Here is a 27,441-nt window from a genome sequence, read left to right as displayed (position 1 = left end):
CCACTCTGACATGGAGTTACCTCAGCGCAGCGTCCCAGGTTAAGGGGAGAGATACTCATGGTCCAGAGGGAGGATTTGCTTAGGCATTGCTCTGAATTTGGGCTTAACTCATCAGTGCTGGATTCTGCCTTTCATATACATAGGCAAGAAGTATGTGGCCGTGCTACGGTCATTCCCATAAGGTGATCCTTCCAGTATCTTCAGGTGAGGTTTTGGTTCATTATCAAGTTTTTCAAGTGTATTTAGCATTTTGCAAATGTATAAGTTCTTTAGTGAGCTGGGTTTTTGYGAATTTTAGCAAGATGGTCCTGCCTCCATGAGACTTCCCACTTCCCTTTTTTTTTTTTGGTGGGCAGAATACCTAAAGTTCCTCCATCTTTTCTGCCAAGTTGCCAGAGCTTGGGCAATTTGGAGTTTTCAGTTGTTAACTCTCTACTTGCCCATTAGAGAGCGAGCTCTACTGCTCCTTCTGATGCTTTTGCTTATTCAGGGGATGAAAAACTACATTGTTACCCTTTGGGACAGGATGCACTTGATAAGAAAGYGGTAAGAAGAAAGTAACATTATTACATAGCCCATTAATCCAGTCAAACACCTTCCCATACTCCTGCAGACTGCTCCAGGGACAAGTCACCGTTAAAAAAGGTGAATCATCCTAATCTTTTAACAGTGGGATTACATCTTTGTGCAAATATTGCCTATTCCACCAAAAGTTGCTTTCCTGGTTTTCACATATTATAAAATTATAGCTCACACTCTATGTAAGTAAACCTAAAGTCCTCCTAAACGTAAATACTAGTAACATTCCTAGATTTAGAAAAGCACTTGAGCCAAATATCTGGTTAAAATGCTGATTCTCATTAGAAGGTTTGTCAGGATTTAACGATGATCTCAAATGCTTTTTTATTTTTTTTAAATCCATTTATATTTCACCATAGTGGATGGCATTTATGCATTTAGCCTAAATAYTTGCTAAATGAAGGATTTATGATACAAGCTCTTTGGACATTRTGTATCTGAATACAAAACAGAGATGCTAATACTTGCAACCCACACAGGCTACTACTTTCTAATTGTTCTTCTAGAAAATCRTTGGTATTTCTGGCACTATTATTTTATCAAATTCCTGTCACATTTCACCATCTGATCTGTATTAATTCCCTCTGTAAAACTTCTAAGATGAAAGGCCAAATCCAGCTATACTTTATACAAAGTCTATGTGGTACCCTAGGATTAATTACCTAGCTCAGAGTCCAATTTATTAAGCAATTAACAAAAATTTGACATTAGCTAATGAGTTTACTCTTTTGAAATGAAAGGTCATAATTCTTATCTCTGTTCCTACGGCATTAGGATAATGAATTTTAGAAATTCATTATTTGAAAGTCCCTAAAGAAGTATTTTACATTTCAATCTTCCAATGTTTTTTTGCATCATTTATCCTCCAAATATTTTGTTAGTTCAAACCCTACACATATTAACGAAGGAAAAAAAATGCAAATTGTTCATTTGAAAGTTTTCAAATTCATCTTTTCTTCTCATCCTGGAGCTATTAAGAGAGTAATACTGGTGTCAGGAAAAGCACCACTAAGTGCTGTGAAAACTTTGAAAGTGTTGCTGGAAACTGTGAATCAAAGCTATGAAGGATCAGTCTTACACAGAAATCCAGTACCAGAATCATGCATCCTCCTGAACATAGTCATGTAATATCATGTAATATCACGTAATAAATTAATATCATAATTCATAAAGCTGTTAATTATTGTGGGGAAGGAACTCTGACCAGCACTGTGAGTCCTGAGAGAGGGTGCCCTTCTTCCAGCAGGTGAGGTGATCTATAAGCTGCAGAGCATCTGGACAAAGACAGAGCTGCAGAGAGCTCCATGGGCAGCACTGCAGCTCGGCTACCCAAAGCAGCCCCTCTCCCTGCACCAGAACACACCAGAGACAAGAGCTTCTGCACCACGGCAATGTCTGCAGCTAGGAAATCCTCTCCTAGAGCTTCCTCGGTTTTCCTTTACTGTATGAACGCTACGTACACAGGAGCAAGTGCAGAACCTGAGAAGCTGTAATTATAGGGGCTTCAATGAGTCCTTGCTTCAATTCAATGGAGGTATATTGTTTTGCAGAAACTAAGGCTTTGGCCTAAAGGAATTAACTTGATTAACTAAATAAATAACCTAATGTGACACAATTAAATGAACTCTGATTAAAGAGATCACACACCTTTCTAATGTAAAGCTTGCAAGAATTTATTTTACTTTACTAGCTTTTTTTATGGGACATTTAAAGTTTATGCAGCCTAATTTGGGGCTTTTTTAGGTTTGGTTCTGATGCTCACTTTAATTTGCACACTTTGCCTCTCCCTATATTTTCTCAGAGGTTGACACTTTCAGTGGCCAGTCCCCAATTGGATTATATATAATTTCCTCATGGTCCATTTGGTTGCATCTTATCAGTGCTTCAGTTCCCCCCTCCCTGCTCAGGAGCTGTTCTTTGTCCCCAGTGCTCCAAGCTAAGGTCTGTACTGCCTGCCACAGACCCGGTCCAAAGGACCACAGCAGGGAGGAGATTCCCATAGGTCCCTTGGAGGATAGTTCCTCCTTCCTCCCCCTCCTCTCCACTGTGACGCTTTTATTTCGAGGCAGGTATAAATAATTACCGCTCGGTAGACACAAATCTCAAAGAGCAAGCACAGACCCGGGCTTTGCAGGGGGAAAAAAGAGGGGGCTGTGTTGCATTGCCTCTGTATTGCACTGCCTCTTTAAAATTAGAAATGCATGGACAAGCTTCAAGGTGCCTCCCACCGCGAAGAAGCTTTAGATGCACGCACACAGACAGCAGAGCCGTCATCCCCTCTGACCTGCAGGGCAAAATTACTTGGGAGAGAAAAGATCTAAGCTAAGTCCGTTGGCTGGTGCTTTTTTGGTGATTCGTTTTTGTGCTCCAATGACAGTYGCACGTTTGCAGGGAAGAAGCCCGGAAGGTAACTCCAGAGTGCCGGAGACCTAAAAGAAAACGGGAGCAACTGCAGGTACAGTTAGCTGATGGGGTTATGGCTCTTTTCAGGTGGGTGTGTTGCCTTTTTTTATTTTAAAGATCCGCTGTTTTGCTGAGAATCCTGAGCAGATGCTGTTCCTTGCTTTGGGAAGAGGGTGCTTCCAACATACACCTTTTGCACCTGAATATTCGTTTGGTTCCGTTCTTACATGACCATTCCCATTTCCAAGCAGCTATGTAAATGGCTTAAAAGGCAGTGAATTGTTTGAACTGTTCCTTAGTTTCAGGCTTGTCTTTCTGTTATTCTCTCATCCTATAACTGTGTGTTTGGAAAAGCAGCACGGAAACAAAACTTGTACAGGAGAGTTTCTCCTRGAAATTCATTAAGTGTTGGTTTCCTAGGGCACTCCCAGAGAAGGAAGCRGGGATGACGATTGTCCTTTGTAGCTATGCTGGACATTATTAATGGCATTTGACATTATGAATACCTGTTTTAACGCTATGAAGCAATAATTCCCCCAGATTCCCTTCGGAGATGGGTTGGGGCTGGCCTAGACRCTGCGAGTCTGTAGCTCTAAGTACTGAGGGTGTGAGAATTCCCAGTGTGGGGCAGAGGGATAAAAGAAGACAATGCTGTCAGTGTCATGATACAGAATAGAGGAATAGATTTAATTTTTGCTTTTCTGTGTGAAGAAAACACATTTGTATTTAACATGTTTGGTACAACTGGCAGGACAAAGAGGGAAGCTTKCTCCTCCCTCTGTCTTCTAAAAAATCAAAGCACTTTGCCTTGCCTAGAGAATATTTCATCTTCTACCTCAAGAAGCTGTTTGTGGAATCACCCTCGCTGTGACARTAGATTTGCCATCACAGAAAAGCATGACAGTTTTGTGCGGCAAAATTCTGTCCAAGCAAAATGTCAAGGCTCCACAGGTTTGAAAGAAGCATTACAGATTATACCGGCAGAAAATTTTGTCCCCAAAATTTGGCAAGCAAGGATTGCCAAAAAGGAAAGTGCTGGCTTTGCTATTTTGAGGAATTGGCAACTTTTTCTTAAGAAAAACATTTAGAAGCCAGGGATTCAGCTCTCTTTTATTCTTTTTTATTTTTTAAACTTTTTCTTCCTTTTGCCAGTGACATCACTCTGCCCAAGGCATCCAGCATAAAGCACAAAAGCCTTTGTCCAAAAGGCACTTCAGATTTACCTCAGCAAAATGAGATGTCCTTTTCTTCTAGCTTCTGTACTTTGCACGACGATGACAACGCATATGGCAGAGGTTTAACCTGTATTTTACCTTCCTTTCACATTATCATTTCACTCTGCACAAAACTTTGGCTCAGGAAAATAAAGCTGCCAGGTATAACTACTTGTGCATTACAAGGTATAACTACTTGTGCATTACACAAGTAGAACTCCAGGAATTGCATGATAACCAAAGCATTCTCTTACAGTGTACTTCTTCCCACTGTTTACACTTAGGTATGTGGCAAAATTGTTGGGGACAGGTGAAGGAATATGTAGCAATTGCATTCCCTCGAGCACAGTATTTTTGCTATATTTTCCTCTCAAGTTTTTTTCCCTCTCTTTGTTCCCATAGAAGAGTGTAAATGAGGCTGACACTCTCCTGTCTCATCTGAATAAAGACAAGGTGACTCACTGCTCAGAACAGAATCTTTTGATGAATTTTTCTGTCTGCCACGACCCTGCTCTGCCATCCTGGGTAATACCAACACAAAAGCAAAGGCCAGCCAAGATACCTGCRTCAAAAGGAGAAAGACATCACGATGGGGCAAGACGAACATAAGCAAAATACTACTGTCAGCCTCAACTTTGCTGCAATCTACGATCTCCACAAGGGAGATTTCACCTCCTTCAGAAACTTCACCATCCCTTTCAATTTCAATTACAGTGATTATGATCTGCCACTGGACAATGAAGACGACGTGACCAAAACACGCACCTTCTTTGCGGCCAAGATTGTGATTGGGGTGGCTCTCATTTGCATCATGCTGGTCTGTGGCATTGGCAACCTTATCTTCATCGCTGCTCTCGCCCGCTACAAGAAGCTAAGGAACCTCACCAACCTTCTGATTGCCAACCTGGCAATCTCCGACTTCATTGTGGCCATCGTGTGCTGTCCTTTCGAGATGGACTACTACGTRGTGCGACAGCTCTCCTGGGAGCACGGCCACGTCCTCTGTGCCTCAGTAAACTACCTACGGACTGTCTCCCTCTATGTTTCCACCAATGCTCTCTTGGCTATCGCCGTAGACAGGTAAGCAGGGGRCTATGACTGGAGGTGGCCAGAGCTCTTGAGAATGGCCATCCAGGTTTCTCGGCTGCTCTACAGGATCTGCTGGTATCACAGTAGGTATTCTGCTGATCGGGGTGTCTTGCTTCATCAGAATTAAATCACACAAGGTCACAAAATTATTCTGGAGAGACTCAGTAAAAATTTATTGATTAAACTTTTCAGCTAAAAGAAATGTTGATTTATTAAAAGCTGTTCTTCCCCCCCGCTCCTGTCAAAGTTCTGACTCAACTGTAGAATGGGATTTATGAAATACGGGAAAGAAGAGAAAGAAAAATAAGCCAAGAATCATCACTACTTCAGGGATGTGGCTATTAATAGTGTCGCACACTCCTATTCCAAATGTCTTTAAACAACCCTTACTACCGGGGTTTGAGTTTTATTGAATTTTATTTTCTTGGGTCTCACTTTCTGTATAAACAATGAAATAAATATTCTTCAGAGAGAGAAACAGTTGGCCGATGAAAACAATATTGATGATGAGTTTCCTAACAGGGTTCCTGCCTTCCCAGATATTTCTTTCACCCTCTAAGGTATTTTTTTTCCACTTTTTTTTTTTTTTGAACGAAACACAATTAAAGATGAGATTTCAAAATAGCTTGCAAAATAAAACTTCTTATTCTGTCCAGCATTCTCCCCAAAAATTCAACCATCATTAAAATAACTTAAGTAGTACTGAGTTCGTAGCTGCACGCTCCAGCTCAGAAGTGGATGCTGAGCATTTGTGTCATTTGTAGACATCCTATTGATGACAAAAGAGTCATGGTTGAATCTTCGTGAAAATGATAAAGATGATACACAACCCTAGTTTAACAGAGGTTTCCTTACAGCTCACCTAAGAGAGTGAGCAGAACATACTGATACCCAGCTGCTGCACTACTTGCATTGCCTTGCAACCCTGAGATATTTGTCTGCCTCTCCAGAATTTTTAACATCATTTAATTCTGTTTTCATGCAAGTCCTGGTCTTAGTCTTGTGTACTGTGTACTCTGAGGAACCTAGAAGTTGAGGATCAGCTTCTTGTTGCCATGTTTGACACAAATCACAGGAAGCCAGAGACTCACACAGTAAATTATTTACAGAAAGACCATCATGATAAGTCTTTTTTTTTTTTAAATGACCATCATATACCTCTAAATCCTCTGCTTGTAAAAACTATTTTTACAGTTTTTTTTTTAGCATTTTTATTTNTTGTTGTTGTTGTTGTTGTTGTTGTTATTGTTTCCCTTCTATGCCTTTTTAGGCTATAATCTGTTGTTGCTTAGCTTTTGGAAACTGATCCAAAAGAAATTTTAGATTGCTTAACACTAGTAATGGTTCTAGAGGTAACAGTTGTGCAGATTTGCTTCTGTTTTTACTGATGACAACAGAGATTTGTAGAAAATTCTGAGGAAGTTCAACGATGTTTTACCTGGTAAAGGGAAAAAGACCATCAGCTCCTGGAAAACAAATCCTTAATTCATCTCCACACACCAACAACCTTTGAACTGCATCTGAGGAGTCAACTTCAACTTACCAACTTCAAAAAAAGTGTTGTGAAGACAACTCTTCAACTACATATTTGCTAGGAAATCAGGATTTTTCTAGTATTATCTCCCTATGGGCAACTGTATGTTTCAGATACTCTCTTGGAGCACATCTTTCCAGGTAGCTTCATCTGAATTCAGTTAATATCACACACAATATGTTCCAAAAACACTCCCCAATTACAGCCAAAGCATAGCAAGCAAGGATAGTCAGGAAATCCACATCAGAAGCTCCCTTTTGACTCTACTGTAGGGACTTACCCAGATAATCTAATGTTCTGCCACCCTGACAGGCATACTTATAAATGCACACACATACGCAACCCCACAACCTTGTTTTCACAGGAGATAATCTAAAAACTTTAATTTACRAGTTCCACAGTGGAGCTGAATAATGCTACTGTCCTTTGACACCTCACCTGCACTTCTAAGGGCGAAGAGCAGTTTTTGTGATCGCAAGACCTGGCTTATCAAAAGCTCCACTGACTTTCCATTTTATTTTAGAGTGAGTATATTCTGTATATGTTCTGTACATATGAAATATATACAGGCAGAAAAGTCTCCGAATGCATGAAGATTTTCACTGTTTGAAACAATCCTTAATGTCAAGCAATAGTACTGAAAACTCTGGGGTGTTTCTGATCAAAACTGTTCTCCTGGCAGAAATGCCCTGATCTATCTGGGACAGACTACAGCTTCATAAGCAAACAGGCAAACCACCCCAGACTGATTGTCTCTTGGCCATTTTGGTCGCTTTTTGAATGAATCAGGAACAATTGCTGGATCATATATGCAATATATATCAATTTCTCTATACTTTTTCCTCCGAATCACTGCAGTTCATAAATTGCGGTCACTAATTGCAAGTGTAAAGAGCTAGTGTRTATATGATAAATTAGCAAGACCTACATTAGGTTACAACAAACTTGCATGAGCAAAAATGAATATGTAGCCCTTTGTTGACTGATGTGTAAATATGCTCCACTCTAAGCATTTATTAACCCCTGCTTCAGTACTTTCCAGCTCACGGAATAATAAAGAAGATAAAGGAAACACTTTTATGTCCATTCACCCTCTAGGTAAAAACAACATATTCAAATGCTTCTCTGCCTAGAGGAAAATATATTCTCCTCCTCCTCCTCCACATTGTTTTCTACCTGCACCTAACTATGTGGATATTAATGCATATTTTAAATGCTCACCTGAATGTGCTGTACTCCTAAGAATTTCTAGATGCTCTGTCACAGCATGTCCTGGGTACCACACCTTCTGCCTATGTCCTAGCTACTATCGATATATGTGTCAGTATTATAAATATTCTTTCTCCTCTTTCAGTCTATCCCTAACTTGCAAACATGCAGTCTGTGTTAAAAAAAAATAAAAAATAAAAAGTGAAGCAAGTTTACACTTTTAAATTTTGGTTTTCTTTTTCTAACTGTCTGGAATTTAAGACAGTTCTTAGAACTATCCTCAGGCACCATAAAATAAACTGAGATTCTCAAATTGCTGAGAACACGGCATCTTAAGAGATGCTTCAGCCATTCACTCTGCTTCAACTTGCTCTGGATCTTCTTTCTAGRTTTATGAACTCACCTGAGGGCTGTTTCTTCGGACTCTTTTTTTTTAAACTCTCATTCAAACCAACTTGTCAGGCTCCTCTTAAAAAAAAAATAAAAATAAAAAAAATCACATTTTCCTCCTGCTTAATCCTAATTCTGATCACTTGTATTCTGAAGTGTACTCCAATTCATACTGTTTTCAGACTTAATTTTGAATGTATTTCTCTCTTCTGTAGGTACCTGGCAATTGTCCACCCACTAAAACCACGCATGAATTATCAAACAGCAACCTTCTTAATCGCCCTGGTCTGGACAGTCTCCATACTTGTAGCTATCCCATCTGCATACTTTGCTACTGAAACTGTATTATTTATAGTAAAGAAACAAGAGAAAATTTTCTGTGGCCAAATTTGGCCAGTTGATCAGCAGATGTATTATAAATCCTACTTTCTCTTCATCTTTGGCATTGAGTTTGTTGCACCTGTGATTACAATGACCTTGTGTTATGCCAGGATCTCTCGCGAGCTTTGGTTTAAAACTGTACCAGGATTTCAGACAGAACAGATCAGAAAAAGGCTTCGATGCAGAAGGAAAACAGTTATGGTACTTATGTGCATTCTAATTGCTTATGTTCTCTGTTGGGCACCTTTCTATGGCTTCACAATTGTCCGTGACTTTTTTCCAACAATTTTTGTGAAAGAGAAGCATTATCTGACTGCTTTTTACATAGTTGAATGCATTGCTATGAGTAACAGTATGATAAACACAATGTGTTTTATAACTGTAAAAAATAACACAATGAAGTATTTCAAGAAGATCATGTTTCTCAAGTGGAGATCAACATATAATGGAAATAAATCTAGCACAGATTTAGACCTCAGAACAAGTGCAATGCCGGTCACAGAAGAGGTAGACTGCATAAAACTAAAATAAGATTTATACAGTTCTAATCTCACATATTTTAGAGGGGTGTGGGGAAAAGGAAACAAGCAAATGTTGCCTCAGCAACTTCTCCCTGCCCTATGGAAATTTCCTACCTAAGGCTRGAGCCCTAGATAAGCAGCCTAGTCTGGATTTCCACCAGATCTCTTCTATCAGACTACTGTATAATCCCATATATCTGACTGATGCTGTGCCTCAGTTTGCCCATCTGAGAAATGGGGATGTAGATAATTGACTTAAGAATTATTTAAATTTTAAGGAGAAAAAAAGAGTCTGTGAATGCATTAAAGCGTATTAATGTATTAAAGCATAAAGATGCAACAACTGATTGTCAGTCCTAGAAATTATGCCTATAATCCTGCTTCTTCTGTTCTTAAGAGAAACTTATCATCTTTGATTTTATTGTGGCGCCAGCTTCTGACACCTCGTGTCCCCAAACACTTCATCATGGGACTTGTCCCATATTTTTTCCAGTGGTATCCATGTAAGATAACAGCCAGAAGGAGAAAATTCACCCTTTTGTACCAAACCTAAACRCCTTATCAGATCTGTTTGTGTACAAGCAAGACCAAAATAATAGAGAGATCGTAAGATGATGCTTTTCTTCCAGCAATGGAGACCGATATCAGGTTTCAGCAGCTCTGTCACTAGTTGAGTTGGCTAAGCTTATCAACTGCTTAAATCTAAGCCAAGAAAGATGTTTTCTGCATTGCTTCCTTCTAAATGCTACTTTTACTATTCTGATTTTGTGTATTCTAGGATGAATGTTTCTTGATGGATAATCATAAAACAGGTGACAGTAGCAGTAACATATTCTAATTTAAGCTACACATTAAATTTAATGGATTTCTGTATGTTAAAATCGAGACTTTTCTATTGTGATGACAAATACTTCCCATTTAAAAATGTGGTATACCTACTCTTGGAGTAATTTTTTTTGTAATTTGTCTACTTGTGAATATCAACTGAGCTGAAAGCCCAGTTAATAAAATTGTAAACATGGAACTCAATAGCAGCATTCTGAGTTATTTTTCGTATTTTCCTCTTAGCTATAACTTTTCTACCCAAACAACTAATATGAATTATCCCACTCCTGAGAGAAARAAAAAGTGAAACAAAGTAAACAACTAAATTTAACAGCTAAAGYGTATTCAACTCCATGCTCAAATCCTCTCGACACTAGCTCCTCTTAAGGAGTAAATGTTGGAGARGGTCTCCAAACTTTGCTGTCTTAGGCAAAATAAATACTGAAATCATTCTTTAAATGTGCATTTTTAAAGATGGAAAGGTGCTAAATCCACTTATTTCCCTGTTAAAGAAATATAATTGATCAAAGAATCACCAAGACGGTTAACCTTGCAAGTTCTCTTGAAATTTTATATCTCATTTCTCCTGACACTACACACACATATTTACCCTTTGAAACCTGTGCTAGGTATTGCAGATTAGCTAGTAATATCATGGCACTCTGTCAATAGGCAATATTCTCTGTAGCCGTCCTCCCTAGACACTTCTTGGTGGAATAGAACCAAACGATATAGAATTATACATACCTAGGTATTCATCCTAGGCCAAGCTATAATTCTCCCTCTCACCAAACAATACAATTTCAAGCCAAAATTGGGGAGAAAGTTACCAAAAATTCTTGCTGCCTTCCCTCTGAGTGCTCTGTCACCTCATGGAAGGAAGTCACAGCAATCAGCACAGCACAGGAAAAGACTGCCTCACCTAACAAAGGTTCTTCCACCTGTATATAGGATACACATTATGCGCATACCGCCTACAGATGGTATATGTGTCATATGTGTATTTTATAGAGAGAACTTGTATACTTAGCCTTTCCTCTCCTGGTCCTTTCTGGGCAAGCTTTTCTGCATGTTTATCTGTGTTTTTGGCATGTTCATTGGAGATAAAGGCATGCTTCTTTGTCTGGAACATATAGATAAGCATATAGATAAAATATTCCAAAAACATATATACTCCATGCACAAATAATATAATAATAAAAAACTTGATTGACACAGCCTTCTATGTCTATAAAACGGTATTTAGAAACAGTATGTTTGCCATACAGACACACGAAAAAATCTGCCACATCTCACTGACAYTTTTCTGCGTGTATACAGAATATATACTTTATATTTCTTGTACAGATCAAAAAAAGACATCACTTAAAATTATCTCAAGTTTTTTTAAATAACATATTAACTACATGTGGAGCATGTGCAAACATCCAAAGTATCCACTGCACCTCACCTGGCTACAGCTTTACTCTACGGATGCAGAATATATATGCAGAGGAGAAACTTTGGATATAAGGAATGGAACCCCTACACACATCGCCACCCTAACCAAGACCTTCCTGGCAACCTGTGAAATATGCAGAAAACTGCGTATTTCACGTGCAGGCAGAAAAGCCTTCCCTGGCTTCAACACACCCTCCTCCATTCCCAGGCCCTTCCTGTTCACCATGGAATTTCCACACAGAACAGACTAACAGACAGAGCGAAACCCAAAGCCCACATCTCACCAAGGCTCTCCCATCTCCGAGCAGGGTGTAAATACGGAGTAGGGATGCTCTGAACAGGAACAGAYGTCTGGCCTCGCCTCCACAACCCTTTGCTGCCTCCACGTGGAATACCTGGAAGTACTTTACAGTCTGGAGACTCATTTAAGACACTTCTACCACCAAAACATTCCTCCCCATGGGAGGAAGYAGAGAGAAAGCTCAGTCAGCCTTCTGGGAAAGCCCCAGTGCCAGCCTAGCAAGGCTACATATCCCAACATTCCCAGAGAGCACAGGGACGTCAGCAATTCTCTATGAAATGCACAGGCAGCCAGAGAGGAGTCCCTCAAAAGAAGCAAAGAAATTCAGGGGAAGCTTCTCAACTGCAGAATCCAAGCCAAGCAGAGGAGAAACCCAGGAAAGGCTAAGGATTTTGTAAAAGTCAGGACTAATTCCCAGAAACTAGCGATTGGAATTAGGGGGTGGGGATTCTCTAATAGAAAAAAAAGCAAAACAAACAAACAAAAAAAACCAAACAAACAAAAAAAAAAACTCAAAAAGGAAATTCCTAAACAGAAAATGCTTCAGAGAAAGCAATGGTGAAAGTTTCCTAGAAAGCAAGAAGACTTCTTAGAAAGCAATTTGAAGGAATTGCTTAGAGAGGAAAACACGAAAAATCCTGGGAAACTATATGTGAGAACTCCTATAGAACAACGGGAGAAAACSACTAGAAAGAGATGGGGGAAAAGTTTCAGGACACTTACTTTCTCCATTGTGCTTAATTTCTGAGCACTATTTTCTAAAATATCCCCTCTACTTGTTTTCAAGAAAAAAAATGCACATTGCTAATGAGAATATTTCACCCAGGCTTTCTTGGAAATATTCCCCTGCAATCACAGAAATTTAGGTCTTCTTTCTCTGCTCTGGGCTGACAGGCCAAACCTCCCTCCTTTGATTCCTCCTCAGYGACAACACCTTTATTGGATTGCCCGCCACCTCCTCCTGCGCTGCGCACCACAGGACCAGACAGGCGCTTCCTACAAGTTCTCCTCCTTGTCTCCAACTGCAGCTCAAAGGAATGGCTCCCATGGCTCCTCTAACAGGACTGTGCATTCAGTAGCTGCATCTTCTTCTGCAAAGCTGGACTAAGGCCACCGCTGCCTCCTCCTCAGTCTCTGGGCAATAGAGAGAAATGGCTTCTTTCCTCCCCTGCCATGGTGCCTCTCCTTCTCTCCCAGGCCCACATACCAAGCTGCTCCATTCCGCTTCCTCTTCCCCCTCTGGCATCCCAAATTCCTCCTCCTCCATGGCACCACCATGAATGGGCTCTTTACTACCTACCGCTCCTTCTACATTGTACATCAAAGACCCAGTTCTTAAAAGAACYTGTGCACCTCTCCAATCACAGGTCAAACATCTCCTCTTCCATTAGGACTACAGAGCCAGTAGCTGTTTCTTTTTCATGAAGATATGACTAAGGGGCCTCCTTCTCAGCTGCTGGCCAGTAGCAACAAGTGGCTTCTCTTTCTCCTCGGCCATGGTGCACCAAAGAGCCCTTCTCCTCCTCTGGGCTCAGGTGCCAAAATTTAATTGCACTATTCGTGAATCCAACCACTTGTCTTGAAGGTGATCGGACCAACGGTCAGCAGACTGTGGGTGAATCCGGCACTGCCAGAGTTGAGCTAATAGTTGATCACACTATTAGGGAACTCGACTCGCTCCTAGGAAGGCGRTTGGACCTACAGGCRACAGACTGTGGGTGAATCCGATACTGCCAGAGTCGGGCATATAGTTGGCACAGTATTTGTTATCCCTATTAAGAGATGAATCCAGCCACCCTCAGTCCCTCTAACTTTTGAGGATCAGCTGGAACGCAAGGGGATTCATCTCTTAGCAAATCTGCCCTCTCCTTCCCCCATCACACTGCAACAGCCTCCTGGACAGGGACCTGCAACAGCCTCAAGGGAAGCTCCTGAACACCAGCACTTCTGCTGCTCCTCAGCCAGGAGACACAACTACTGAGAGACCTACCCAGCTGCCTCTCTTTTCTCCCTAACAAACTCAGGCAGCACCCCCTGCCTGGCCAATCACTCAGCATTAGGCCCACCCTAACCTCAGATTCTACCTGAACAGCTGAAGGGATTGAAAGGGTTTCACCCTTCCCAGCGCTAATGWGTCTCTTCTCTTACAAGCTCTTCGCTTTTAAGCACCTTGATTTTTTCATTTCTGCTGGCCCAGGTAAGACTGCTCTGCTAGAGCAGTATTGCTCTATATTCAGGGATACTGTGTCCGTTACTCTTTTGGTACTGCAAAAGACCTAGCCCTGCTTGCTTCTCCAAATGAAAGGTGCCTTGGGCTCTTCACTGAAGAGTTGCAGGTGGAACAGTTGCTCAGAGACTCACCTTTACAGCTTTGCTGAAGTGGGCAGCTCCCATAACGCTGGGTATTGGCAGCCTGCACTATGCTTCAAGTATTCAGAAAGCTGTTGGATTTTTTTCCAGCATCCCAAAACTTGTTTCCATGGTATCAATGCCTCTTAAAAGGAACCTGCTCTCACCTGCTGGGGATGCACACGCTGCTGTTGCATGGAGTCCATGGGACTCCCAGGGCAGCCCCAGCCACTTGCCTCCCCAGCAGCTGCAGCTCCTTCCCCTCAATGCATATATACAGCAGCACCTCTAAGCTCTCCAGGGAAAGCTGAGTGAAAATAATATAAAAYCTGTATGTCCTGAATCACAGCAGCTTACAAAAAGATGCATTTGGGACATCTTSCAAGAAAAAAAAACCTAGCAAAACTGACCATTGCCACCCAGCTACTGTTAGGAGAAGCTTCAGGCAAGAATGCACCCAAGGACATAATTTTTGATTCTGTTGCTAGCACATCATGAGAGTATGGACAAAACGGCAAACACCAGTTGAAGAAGGTAAGGACCAGAGTATCTTCAAGGAACCTGCTGGAACTGGGCAGTGGGGCCAAAACAGGGCTCTCTGAGCCAAAATYAGACCACACATGGAGGTGAATAGTATAGAGTTCATTGGAAGAACCCCAAAGGCCAAGCATCAGGGCTCTGGAAAGACCCCTGGGCCACCCARGGGACAAAGGGCGTGTGAAGGTGGGGTGTGTGGTAGTTAGTTCTAGGAAACAGAAGGAATATGTGTGATCATTGCGGGAAATTCAATACATATCTGTAGGTAACAGATGAATATAAGCTTTGGTTAATACARCTTAATGGCGTGTGCATTACGAGGGACTAACCCCCGTGCACTTAGCGCCGGAATAAAAAGAATGCCTCTTGTTAATGCCGCGCTGCGAAACGTCGCCTGCTGCCGGGCACGCCAGGAGCTGTAGTCTCCCGGTGCGGGGCCCCCGGGCCGCCATGTTGCCTTGCGCAGCAGGCCGGGCACGGTAGTTTTCTGGCACAGGGCTTCCGGGCGGCCATTTAGTGGTTCGCGGGGCATGCCGGGAGCTGTAGTCTCGCTCTGGGGTCGCGCGGCGCCTCTGGAGGGGGCAGCCGGGGTGGAAGGCGCTGCCCGGTCCCTGAGCGGTTGAGGTTGGAAGGGGAGAGGGCGAGAGTCCCAAAGGCGGCTCTATTTGTAGCTGCAAATTGTCCCGTGAAGTCCTGTGTGGAGGCTTAACAGTTCCCACCACACGTGCACCGTCTGCTCGTAGCTGGCAGGGCRCCTGACGATTGACTGGGTTGCCCGACCTCCAGTGCACGTTGGACCTCCCGCCGTCTTGTCTCACAGGGAAGAGGCTCCTGTGGCACTCCGCTGGGTGAAGAGAGAAATGTGTGACAGGAGGTGTAGGAGGTTGGCAGAACCAGGAGCAGCTGCCCCCATAGCTTGGGGAGCGGAGGGAGTTGTGGCATTTGGTGCTACTGCACAAGTGCAGTCAGGGTTAAGCAAGCTAGCCTGCCATGAGGAAAAATTAGCTAATCCGACTGATCCCACTATACAGCTGCTCCATCCTCAATTACAAGCTATGTCAAAACTGGCTCTTCCGAACCCTATGGCACTGCAGCACTTGATGCTGTTGCACCAAARTGGACGTTGTGGCTACCTCAACCTCTCCAGTACAAACTGCTGGATTTATATCCCTGTTACACAGGACCTCAACGCCCAAATAGAGCAGGCATGAGTAGGTGCCAAAAGACACCTGTGAACACCAGGAATCAGTGAACACTAGTTGGCTGTTGAAGGTGTTTAGCTGGTTTGACCTTTGGATGTTGCAAAGCGCTGAAAAGAAATCAAGGCGCCACGGAGCTCAGTACCAGGAGGCTCCCTGTGCCCTGTGGCACCTGGAGATCTTCCTTGAGGCAGCATTGGTCTGYCCGTCCATCCATCCATCCATCCGGGAAGGGGCAGCTGCTGCCCTGGATGGGACAGGTGTCYGAGTAGGCATCAGCCTCCCCCACTGCTTTTTCCTTCAGGGACAGGATTCAGCTCTGGTAGCCAAAAGTCAGCGAGCACGAGATCCTTAACAACCAACTAAGCAAGAAACCTCAAGTGAAAGACCTCAAGCCCTCAGCTTTCAATGAGAAACATGAAAGCACCCATAAGCACTACAACAGTACGGACAATCAAGGAATTATGCCTGCAGCTTCCAAAGCTTCCYCTTTGCTTAGAAGGGCAACACAGCAGGCAGACAACCTGTTAAAGCTGCTGCTTTTCGGCTTGAGCCGCTATTCAAAGGCCAAGCACTGCTGATGTGATGGCTGTGGCTGTGCAGGAAGGGCTGGCAAGGCTCCCCTGCCACATGCGCCATGGCCACACAGGACATGGCAGTGTCATTGTAGGCCAGCCGGGAGGCTCTGGGGAGGCCTCAGGCCCAGTGCAGCCTGAAGTTTTCCCTTCTTATTTTTCTGCTCCTTTGCACCACCCTAATCAGAGAGGCCTCCAGGCAGTAACTGCCACAAGCGTCACCAGCCCCCATGCGCCTTTTCCCCCTTGTTTTTCTTGGAGCCAGGAACCTCCAGAGATCATGGGGTCTGCTCGTGCCCCCAAGAAGCCAGTACAAGGGCTTTCACACTCACCTTCCATTTGTTTTGCATCTAAACACATACCTGAAGCAGAACTCCATTTGGCTTCCTGTCCGTAACTTTTCTAGCTCTATTAGAGTGGTAATTTATTTAGCAATTGTTTACCAAAAACATCCCCCTCAAAAACAAAAAGCAATCCTGCTGGCATATGCTCTCAAATATTTTTTTTCTCTTCCTCTAATTTGTCACTTATTTTCTATGTACTCTATCCTAAGTATTCTAACTTGAAGGACCCATATGAGAGTTAYGTTTCATGGTAAGAGTCGATTCCCACACTTAGAATGATGCATGCAGAGCAAGCACAGAGAAAGCACAGGATACAAGAATGATACAACATGAAGACATTTCAAGGCCATTCTTAAGATTTCAATATTTTAATAAGAATAATTCATACAAGTAACTTGCTTCTATACATTCACGGAGTACAAAAGCTTCCCTGTCTATAGGTACTAATGCTCAGACTTAAATATATCTACAAACTCTTTACACTGGTCGTTGGGAATACTGAGCTTCAACAGTAACATCGTGCTTGAATAAATATTTCTAATATAACCTCTTGGAAATGTTCTCTTAAAAAAATCCCTTTTTGTATATTAAGTTATAATTTTATGGTAACATCAGATATCCCTTTATGATTAAAAAATAGCTCTGTGCCACAGTTTGAGTATCTTTATTGCTTTGCCAACCCTTAAGCCTTAGAATGGGCCATAACAAGGCTTGATTGTGCTTACCTTTACAAGCAATCTTTCAGTAAGCTCTTCTCAAAGCTTCAGATGAGAATGTGCTGTGGAAATACCACTTTCATATTCAAATAAGGAGAGACCAAAAAGCAAAACAGAAAAGTCAATCAGAAAAACTCCAGATTTTAACAAGGAGGCATTAGGAAACCAGCCCCGAGTCTGAAAAGTTAACCATTCCAGCAAGCTGCTCTTAACAGCTGCTTCCAAAAGCAAGAGTTTGCCCGGTCAAATGTTCCTCTCAGTAAAAACTATTTGAGAGACAGCTCTCCTGATTTTTTTTTTCCATCAGAAAAATAAAACACAACACCCCCTTGAGTACTCCAGCTAGGTGAACCTTAGGTCAACCACAACTTTGCTGACACTTGAGTTGAACTCACACAAGACAAACAGCTGGCCTTCAGGAGATGCACAAAGTGCTTAGCATGGGCAGAAAGTGCCTCAGAGTTTTAGTCTGTACAATAGCTTTCCCAGCCACTGGACATGACTGGGGAGAGCAAAGGTTTAATTCTCCCTCAAGAAGGGCAGGTATATGTAAAAGGATAACCTTGTGTCAATGAGAAATGCCTTAATAGAAGCAGGACTCTCCTAAGGACTGATGTTTGGGGAATCCAAAGCCAGTGGATGATGGTGAGGGCTGTGTGAAGCTGAGGATACTAATCAGGAAAACCCTTTGAACTATGTTTATTCATAACCTGTGCTCTTGACACCTGCCTTGTTTGAGACAGTTAAAAAGACACTAGCCTAAAACTGCCACTCTGCTCCACCACAGCTTTACTGACAAAGTATTCAAAATTTGGGAACTAGGCGCCTAGTCCTAATTAGGTCTAGGCGCCTAGTCCTAATTGAGAAGCACACTTCTCAATTATTCACATATTTTTACTTTTTTACTCGTGAGCACTATGATCTCCTACTAGCAATAAACCACCCCTGGAGACTCTTATACTAGCAGAGCAATCTGAGGCAACTCAACAGTGAAACAGGAATTAGCTTTTCCCCACCAGAGTATTACTGATCTAAAAACAAGCCTGCAGTTCTGAACAGTGATTTTAAGTGATGGAGAAGAACACAGTGCTGCTGATGTACTTGGACCAATAGAAAGCTCTTTATATATGTTTTAACAAGAAAAGCTGTCTTTCTACTTTTGTTACTCTAGCTTTATAAGGAAAGCTGAAATTCACTTTTGCAAGACAGGTTTTGGCCTCTAATGCCCAAGTTTTATGATTAAAGTGTCAAACCTTAATCTGACTGTCTGATTAAGTGTCAAATTGCACCAAGGTTTACTGAAATGGCACAATACCATCAGCTGTACAGACACAGCACTTCGCTTTCACTTGCCTCAATTTTGCTACTAAATCATCAYGGCATTTTAAGTCTCTCAAAAGCTCGCTCCCACTCCTATTTCCAAAGAGGGAGCTGTCTCACTGCTTGGATCTTTGGCAAAAGCAGGGATAAACCAACACTTCCTGAAATGTAACTTAGCAGATTTTTTTTCTTATGTACAAATTGCTACTAGGGAAATTGCAAGTGGTCTGATTAAACTACCAGGCCAAGAGCTCAACATCATCTCTCTTGACTGTACGTATGTTCAGTCAAATCAACTGCAAATCAAACTTATACCCTCTTTATAACTTGCCTTAATGTAGGTGTTTCCTTTTCCTGCAGACCAGCTAGTGCAGGCCAGATGATCTCAACTATGCCAACTTCCAGTCTCCTCCTTTCCCTAGGAAATAAACTTACTGGGATTTTTGTGTCCTCCACCATCATTATGTTATAGGGATCTAAACTTATTTCAGGCGATAAAACCAATTTRTATTTGGTGTTATTCTACCCTACCTTCAGGAGATGGCACTTTACACACTGAATTTTGGGAGGGAATTCAGGAAAATACTGTGGGTATCATTTACATCTAGCCTTGTTTYCCTTTTATAGCTTCTCCTAGTTCCCTCAGTAGGTTACTGGCAAAGTCAAAGGACTATACAAAGGGCGCAGCTTAAATTGGATTTGTAAATATCAAATTATTCCATATTCACCAAAGCATGAAGCTGTGGCTGAATAGAGTCTGTTTGTGTATGCAGCACTGTCAGCTCACTTAAAGTGGTAGCTATAAGGGCTTCTTGGGGTCCCGRAGTCCCATCTGACTTACAGTCTGTCCCTGTGGCAGAACCACTATCATGCAGTGCAGTCACACTCCCTGGGACAGCAGTCAAGTTTTGATAGTGGCCATTTTCAGAGAAAGACAGCAGCTTCTCTGGTATTTTAGGTGATACATCATATTCTTCATCGGGAAGTTCTGTTTTATGACCTTCATCATTCTTAGATGCTCCTTCCACAATGACAAGAAAGGACTTCCATGGGGTGTTTTTATCATGTATCTGAAAACAAAACAAAGTTGGAATGTACTAGGAGTGCCAGGCAGGCAAAAACTTGAACTCAGGTATGTGAAGAAAAGCTCTCCTTTCCCTCCCACATAAGAATCCCCAAACTGCTTTGGTATATGCATTAAGCTACTAACCAGTATCCCTGGTGGGTTTCCTTCCTCTCTTTTCCTAAAGAACCAAGATGACCTAGTTGACCCCTTTCTGGCCCAGAAAGCGGAAATCTTCCCCATTTTAACAGGAACAAACCTGTGACTGAATACTCCAGGGGGTGCCCTATGCCATAATGGATTAAGAACGTCTTTACTGTACATGCAGAACAGACACCCTTGCAATATTTTTATGCCAACATAGGGCAAGGAATCTGTGCTAAAACCAACAGGAACTGGAGAGGAAGCCCTCTTCCAGGCCTGTCAACTTCCTTGACAAGGAAGAAGGCTCTAGAGCTACTGGTTCTTACTGAAGTGTGTCGTCGCAGGGTGGACTTGTCAGTGAAGGTTCGCCCACAGGCGTTGCACATGAAGGGCTTCTCCCCRGTGTGTATCCGATGGTGACGCTGCAGCGCGTTGAGCTGCGTGAACTGCTTGCCACACTGATCACAGCAATACGGCCGTTCGCCTGCAAGCAGAGCTCAGCATTAAAGCAATCACACAGATAACAGGGAAAGTGTAACAAGGGAGCCTCAAGCAACGCCTACATTTCATTAAATAAGGCAAGCACAGTGTCTTCAGAAAGCAACAAGATGCTCTCAGAACTCTCGGTCAGGTATGTTTTGACACATTTAGAATAAACAGCTATTTACAGCTTAAGGGCTGGATCCACAGCCTGCATAAACCTTTGCAAATACTGAAGCCTTTGTATTTTTTTGTATATATTTTACGTCAGCAAGTGAACTGCTGTCTTGGCAAAGTAGAAATTGCTGTAGTGCTGAATAATGTTGACTTTGAAAGAGCAGACATAAACTAAAAGAGGAAGCAAAACTAAGGCTTCAGGAGGACTGAAATTTAGAGCTAGCACCATAAAGAAACCAGAGTTCTACTACTCTAAAAGGAAAAGGGTAAGAGGATGGTAAAATGGATATAAATGCCAAGGTTTCACATAGTGGAAGTGACTGTTCTCTCCTCCTTCCAACACTGACACAAAGCTTGCATGCTCCAGGTGGCACTACTTGGAAGTCAGTGTTATTGCACTATAATCACTGTTTTCGGTTCAAAAAAACAGAGCAGCAAGTAGGAATGAAACAGAGACTGAAAACTAAATCTAGGTGGGAGAGAAGACAAACATGAAAGGTGGACAAGCAGATAAAAAAAAAAAACAAAGAGAGAGATCAACTCTCTGTATCACTTTGCTCAGAGCTAAAACAAACATAGAGTTTTAGTTACTAATAATCCTCCAATTTCTTCTAACATAACTAGTAACATCTGCACAGACCTTGGAAATATTCCAAAGAACTGCTGTGAAGTCAACAAGAAATACAGGGAGCACCAATAAAAATACAGGAAATAATATACTGCATCAAGAATAGAAACCTTCACACAAAATAGGGGCTAAAGAAATAGAAAATCCTAGTTGAAAAATTCCTTGTCTGTGTTACAAAACAGAGATGTATGTCTGTAAATCCTGATGTCTTGCTTAAATAAATAAAGAAAAAGCCCCTACCTGTGTGAACTTTAATATGCTGGTAAAGTGAATTTCTCTGTGCAAATGTTCTGAAGCAAACTTCACATTTGAATGGTTTGGACCCAGTATGTATTCTGTTATGGTGTTTCAGGTACTCTTTGGAGGCAAAGCTCTTCCCACACGTTTCACACATAAAAGGCCTTTCCCCTGCAGCAAGGGCAAAGTGGAGAAGTCAAGGTAGCATTTGAGAATGCAATTAAACATAAGACACAAAAGCTGAAAGCTTTGGATACAAAGAAACCACAGGCCAACTTCAAAAAAGGATCTGAACGGAACACAGTGAGGAGGACCTCTGCATAACACACACAATTTTCGCACAATAAACTCGTACAAAATACTCATCCTACAAGAGTACCTATAACTATCTAAAAGGACAGCAAAATCTACATATTTTGAGCAAAAGCTCAGTGACATCTTTGAGTCTTCTCCGTATACTTGTACTATTCTGTCTCCCTCTCATCCTGAATACAATACTGCACTCCTTTGATGAAAGGCCTCCACCTGAAAAAAGCCAATTTTAGTTAAAAGGCTCTGGAGAAGTGTTCTTTAATTTAAAGTACTTTATTGTAACTTACTGTAAGTTTCCTGCTAGCTGCATTTAGTTACATGTCACAGGCATAACGTGGATGCTTCTACAGCAGTTCAATTAGAAATGCACAAGTACCACACATGACTGCTATGAATGGTCAACTCAAAACACCAATTTTGACTTCACTCCTCCTGAAGAGGGAGATGTGCTTTTAAAATAAATATTAGCAATCAGGATGAGCCAAAAATCTGTTAAGTACTTCTGGCTTACAGAGAAATTACTCTTCTGTCCGAATTTCAGCCAGAATTTCTACCAGCAATCTTATTTTTGAAAGTACTCAAACAGCTGTAAATTAAAGAGACTATAAATGTAATGATTGAAGATATTTTTTCACTGCACAGAGTAATGCTAAACAGGATTTTCTATAAAAATACATCTACCTCACAGTCTAGTAGGATATGGGTACTATGAATGATACTGCAGTTATTTCTCTGAAAATTAATTAATGTTTTTAAGGAAATACTAAGTAATTCTTGCAATTTTATTTAAAAAAAAAAAAGATTTTCTAAATCCTAAACATCATTTTACTACTTTTACTACTAAAAACTCTCAAAAGCATTTGGCTTCTGAAAAAAAAAAATCTGGTTTCACAGCAGGCTTCCTCCTATGCACAGTACATGGTAAAGGAAAGTCTTACCTGTGTGACATCTTTTGTGATATATAAGCATGTGATTCTGAGTAAACCTGGCACCACATTCATCACAGACAAAAGGTTTTTCACCAGTATGGATTCTGAAATAAGAAAGTTACAATAAAATACCAAGGAATTTGTCTCTTCTGCAGCACAACGCAGGTTACTTTGTGGCTGTTCTCTAAAAAGTGACTATKCATCTCCAGATTTTGTTTTCTTTCAAAAATAATTTCAACTAGGTCCACTTCTGCATCATGGTTTATGCAATGCTGAGTTTATTTTAATGTGCTGGATAATCGAGGCTTATATGCAGATTTTTTCAAAGACAAAAAAATAAAGGTTAGAAAACTTACATGTGTACAGAGGGATCGAAAGAAAAATTTTAACCATCTTAGGATCTGAAATGAAGCAACTACCTTTATATAGCTGATATTATCTATAAAATATTCCACATTCAGAATATGACTGATGTGTTGCCTGGCTAGACTACTACTGCATCACTTCTGCAGGGTCATCAAGTAAAAAACTATTCAGTGTCAGAAAATTTTTCTTATTTTACTGATATTTTTCTTACTTTCACCTCAAGCTTGAGGCTATACCTGCTAGGGAAGGCTGYGTGTACAAAAAGAACAGTTTCCTAAACTGTTGTCTGTACCAGTGTTTGTTTCCTCTTATCAAAAGTTTTCAACCTACGCAAACTTCAGGAATCTTTCACACAGTGTCACGGACACAGACAACCTACAGGCCAGCTTCATGGTAATATGTCAAAAAGAGGAGCTTAGACATAAAAATACGTATGAAAGATGAGAAATTCTCACCAAAAGCCGTCATGATATGCAAGTTAACAACATTGAATATCTCGCACTTAGGAAACAGGAGATATTCCCAGTGGTACCCAAGAGAAACTGTACCCTCACTTATGCCAGTAAATTATCTGTAGGAACCACAAAGCAGTTACTTAAGCTTAGAAAAGAACACTTGATGAAAAAGATTTTATACAGCTGCATCAGCAATAATACATGAACTCTCCAGCTGAGGTTTGCTTCTAGGCATGCTTTTTGCCACTGGGAGTAAATCCATCGACTTCAAAAGGRCTAGTGAGGTAAAGCAATGCTTAATGAACTCTCCGTACCTTACAGGAAATGCCTTCTAGGAATATGCTGACGCTGCTGCATTCTCTCTTTGGATCTGAGAAATAATAGCCTGAGATTTTGCCTCTATACCTCTCTCTACACTTACTGTATGTCTACAGTCCGAACTTCGTTTTCAAATCGCTGCTTTGGTAGCCAGTGCTGCTCAACACCTGGTGGGTCAAGCCCTGAATGAATCTTTGCCTTCATAAAAACATCTCTCCCACGAACTTCCAAGATCACGTCTTTGCACTTCCAACTTCAAGCCTCACAGGAGGCTCTCAAGTGCTACAATTGAATTCATCAGTTCTGCCGTGGCTACCATCTGTGCTTCCTTCGCCTTCACTAGACAGGCCTGTTTTGAGCCAAATTCCAGCTGTTTTCTATGCTTAGCATGCCACATCTGGTGTTCTCAGACTCAACACCACCAATTCTTTTCATAATATTTTCATACTTACTTCAATACATTTTTCTATTAAATTTAGAGATATCAGATGAGCCGAAATGACTGCAGGCCCGTTCCTACAAATCGCTCAGCACGGCAGCCCTTCTCATGTGAACAGTCCCACTGATTCTTAATAGGTCTGTTCCCATGAGAGGTTAGCTTTGCCATTTTACTGTATCAGTAGGACTGTGGCCCGTGCACCTTCACTTTGACTTAAGAGAGAAACACATCAACTCTCTTATCCTAAAAGGAGAAAAAGAAAGAAAGAAAAGCCACGATAAAGGTAATACTGAAACATTTCTGGTCAGTCATGTTTTACATCCCCACTTCACTGGAAGGCTCAAGACGTGTTCCAGGGGATTCTGCTTCTCCCCCCAGAATCTAACAAGTCCAGTTAAATCTGTTCATACCTCATGTGTGTTTTAAGTGCAGAAGGCTGAGAAAATTTAGCCTCACACTCTGTGCACCCATAAGGCTTGTCGCCTGTGTGCGTCCTTTCATGAAGCCTCAAGGCAGTTTTGGAGCTCAACCCCTTTCCACACTGTTGGCACTGATGACGCTCCCCACCACCCTCATGAACCTGGAGAATGTGCCTCTTGACGTCCTTCTTCCTCTTGAACTTCTTACCGCAGAGCTCACAAGGGAAGTGGCGCTCGCTGCTGTGGACATGGCGCTGATGGCTTTTTAAGTTGCACCGGTTGGCAAAGGTTTGGCTGCAGGTTTCGCACCGGTAAATGATTTCGGCTGCAATGCCATGGCTGTGTTTTATATGCTTGAGAAAACTTTTCTCGTATAGGAACTCCTTCTCACAGGTGCTGCACTTGAAGTTGCTGCCTCGTTTTTTTTTATCCTCCTCAGACTTTTGCAGGTTTTCCTCCAATTCAAAGTTGCCATCGCATTCTTCACTTTCTGGTTTAATGTTGTTCTCCACTTGCTCTTCCTCCCTCTCTGCATCACATGTGCTCTGCTCTTGTGAGTATCTGTTTTCTTCCACAGTAACCTCTGCATTCTTCTGCTGCTCTCTCAGTCGCCTGGTATATTTCTTCTTAGGGATTTCCACAAATACTTTCCTGCCAGCCAGCCTCCCACTTGCTCTCCTGATTTTGGCATAGGGAGGCTTCAKCATTTCCTTCTTCTTGTCCATTTTCTCTTTTGATTTGGCAGCTGGTATCTCCAGAGACACTCTATCAGTAGGCCTGCCTACTGGGGAGTCTGGAAGATCCAGAGGACAGTCTGCTCGGTCACCTTCTGCCACAGCAGTTGCTTTTGTCTCGAGCAAAATGCTTGGCTGGGAAGCACTCTCTTCCTCAGAGTTCTGTGATTCAGAGAAGTTTTGCAACTCCAGCAGCACCGATTCAAGCATCTGCTTCTTTAACTGGAAGCAGGTTTCTGAGAGGTCCAAGCACTTCAGCTTTTCAGCTATTTCCAGCATACGCTGCACTCTGTCTTCCTCCACTTCTACCTTAGCAGTATAGACAAACTCAAGGAATGAAGCAAAATCAGCAACCTGGACCTCGTTCAAGAACACATTGGTTCTTGGGCCATCCATGCTCTTCTCATTCAGAAACATCTCCTTAAAAAATTTGCTCGTTGCTGCCAATACAGCTTTGTGAGCAACAAATTCTGCCCTGACGCCTTGGTACTCCACACTAACTGTCACATCACAGAGATGGCCGAGGAGACGCAGCTGATGCATTTCGTTCAGAAGGTTGATAGGAGAGGACTTGGATTCCAGTAAAACTGCATTACTTTCCATCTTTCTTCTTTCTGCAAAAGAAACCTGTCAGCAACATCACACATTAGTAATTTGCYACAGAAGCTAACAAAATGCAAAGATTTTTAGCAGCCAAAAGTCACATCCAGAAGTCACTCCRTTTCATTCCATCCAAAAACATTCAAAATTGTTTCCCTAGACAGTTAGGCCCTTAAGATGTTTGAGCTTAACTGATCACACTCTCAAAGAAGCACTGAAAAAAAAGGGCCATCTAGAAACACAGAAAGATTTTCAGAAGTGTCACTCAGTGCAGTATTATTTAACAATGTGCTGTCAGTCATATGAGTAAGTTTCTTAGAAGTTAATTTGATTTTAAATCTCAACTGTAGTTTTAGCTAAGGCACTAGAGGGAGAGTATTAGATAGTGTCATAGAAATGAGGCAAATAGGAAGATAAAAGAAATGTTCTCACTAAGGCATACGGAATGAAGAAATTATTCTCTAATAAGATAAGAGAAAGGGAAGATAAAGGTAAACCGATAAGCCTAAATAAATGCTTTTTTAAATAGGCTTTTGAGATAAGCCTTTTAAATAAGACTTGGATAAAATTCTAAATGTTTCACCTGCAGAAAGATAGGAGACTTCCTAATTCTATTCTCAGATTGCAAACCTAAGAAATCTTAAGAAAACTAAACAAAAGACACTTTGGAGGAATCTTTTAATTCATCACTCTTAATGAATGAATAGTATCTAAGTTTTTGAATGTCCATTTCTATGCTACAAGGGCTTCATCATTTTCACTAGTGTTCAGGTTATGTTGTATTTACAAGTGATGTTTTAGTTTCTCCAAACTTGTCAAAACAAATCTCTTTCACAGCTAAAGGGTTTTTTTTCCCCCTCTTTTTTTTTTTTTTTCCAATTTCTTTTCTGCGTTTGATCTCACAATAAACGCTATTTCTGTTCTGTTCTCAAAATATAAACAATATTTTGGGGAAAGTCCAAGCAGCCCCCCCCTTTTTTTTTTTTTTGAAAATAATCATTTGTACTGTGTTCACAGGAATTACACTAATTTTGAATCCGACAAATTTCCTTCCCATTTCCAAAAGTCTCTTTTCTTTATTAAATCTCTCCTACAGAAGACTTGAAGTCTGTTACACAAGGTGCATTAAAAATCTTGTTTAGAAGATTAAAAAAAGTAGCATATAAATGGAACACCATTTATATTAAAATAACATTAAGGGAACAGTTCTAAGC

At 41.5% G+C, this 27,441-nt stretch overlaps 2 protein-coding genes across 2 annotated transcripts; one reads left to right on the top strand and one right to left on the bottom strand.

The window, feature by feature from the left end:
• The first annotated feature begins 2,107 nt into the window (after positions 1 to 2,107).
• LOC112945084 (prokineticin receptor 2-like) lies at positions 2,108 to 9,331 on the top strand. Its single transcript, XM_026036598.1, has 4 exons — positions 2,108 to 2,113; positions 2,957 to 3,069; positions 4,740 to 5,276; positions 8,634 to 9,331. Exons 1-4 carry the CDS (start codon positions 2,108 to 2,110, stop codon positions 9,328 to 9,330), a joined length of 1,353 nt encoding a protein of 450 aa, XP_025892383.1. The 3' UTR covers position 9,331.
• Positions 9,332 to 18,485: 9,154 nt separating this feature from the next.
• On the bottom strand, positions 18,486 to 26,286 carry GZF1 (GDNF inducible zinc finger protein 1). Its single transcript, XM_026036608.1, has 5 exons — positions 24,885 to 26,286; positions 22,906 to 23,000; positions 21,659 to 21,826; positions 20,460 to 20,617; positions 18,486 to 19,996 (listed from the first exon to the last, which is right to left on the bottom strand). The coding sequence occupies exons 1-5, from the start codon at positions 26,228 to 26,230 to the stop codon at positions 19,640 to 19,642; spliced, it is 2,124 nt and encodes a 707-aa protein (XP_025892393.1). The 5' UTR covers positions 26,231 to 26,286; the 3' UTR covers positions 18,486 to 19,639.
• Positions 26,287 to 27,441: the final 1,155 nt, after the last annotated feature.

This window comes from Nothoprocta perdicaria, unplaced genomic scaffold, assembly GCF_003342845.1.
Source record: "Nothoprocta perdicaria isolate Ctin4 unplaced genomic scaffold, notPer1 scaffold_181, whole genome shotgun sequence".
In the NCBI taxonomy this organism is placed as follows: Eukaryota; Metazoa; Chordata; class Aves; order Tinamiformes; family Tinamidae; genus Nothoprocta; species Nothoprocta perdicaria.
The sequence above is the reverse complement of the archived record's forward strand: the minus strand, read 5'-3'. Positions and strand labels throughout refer to the sequence as shown.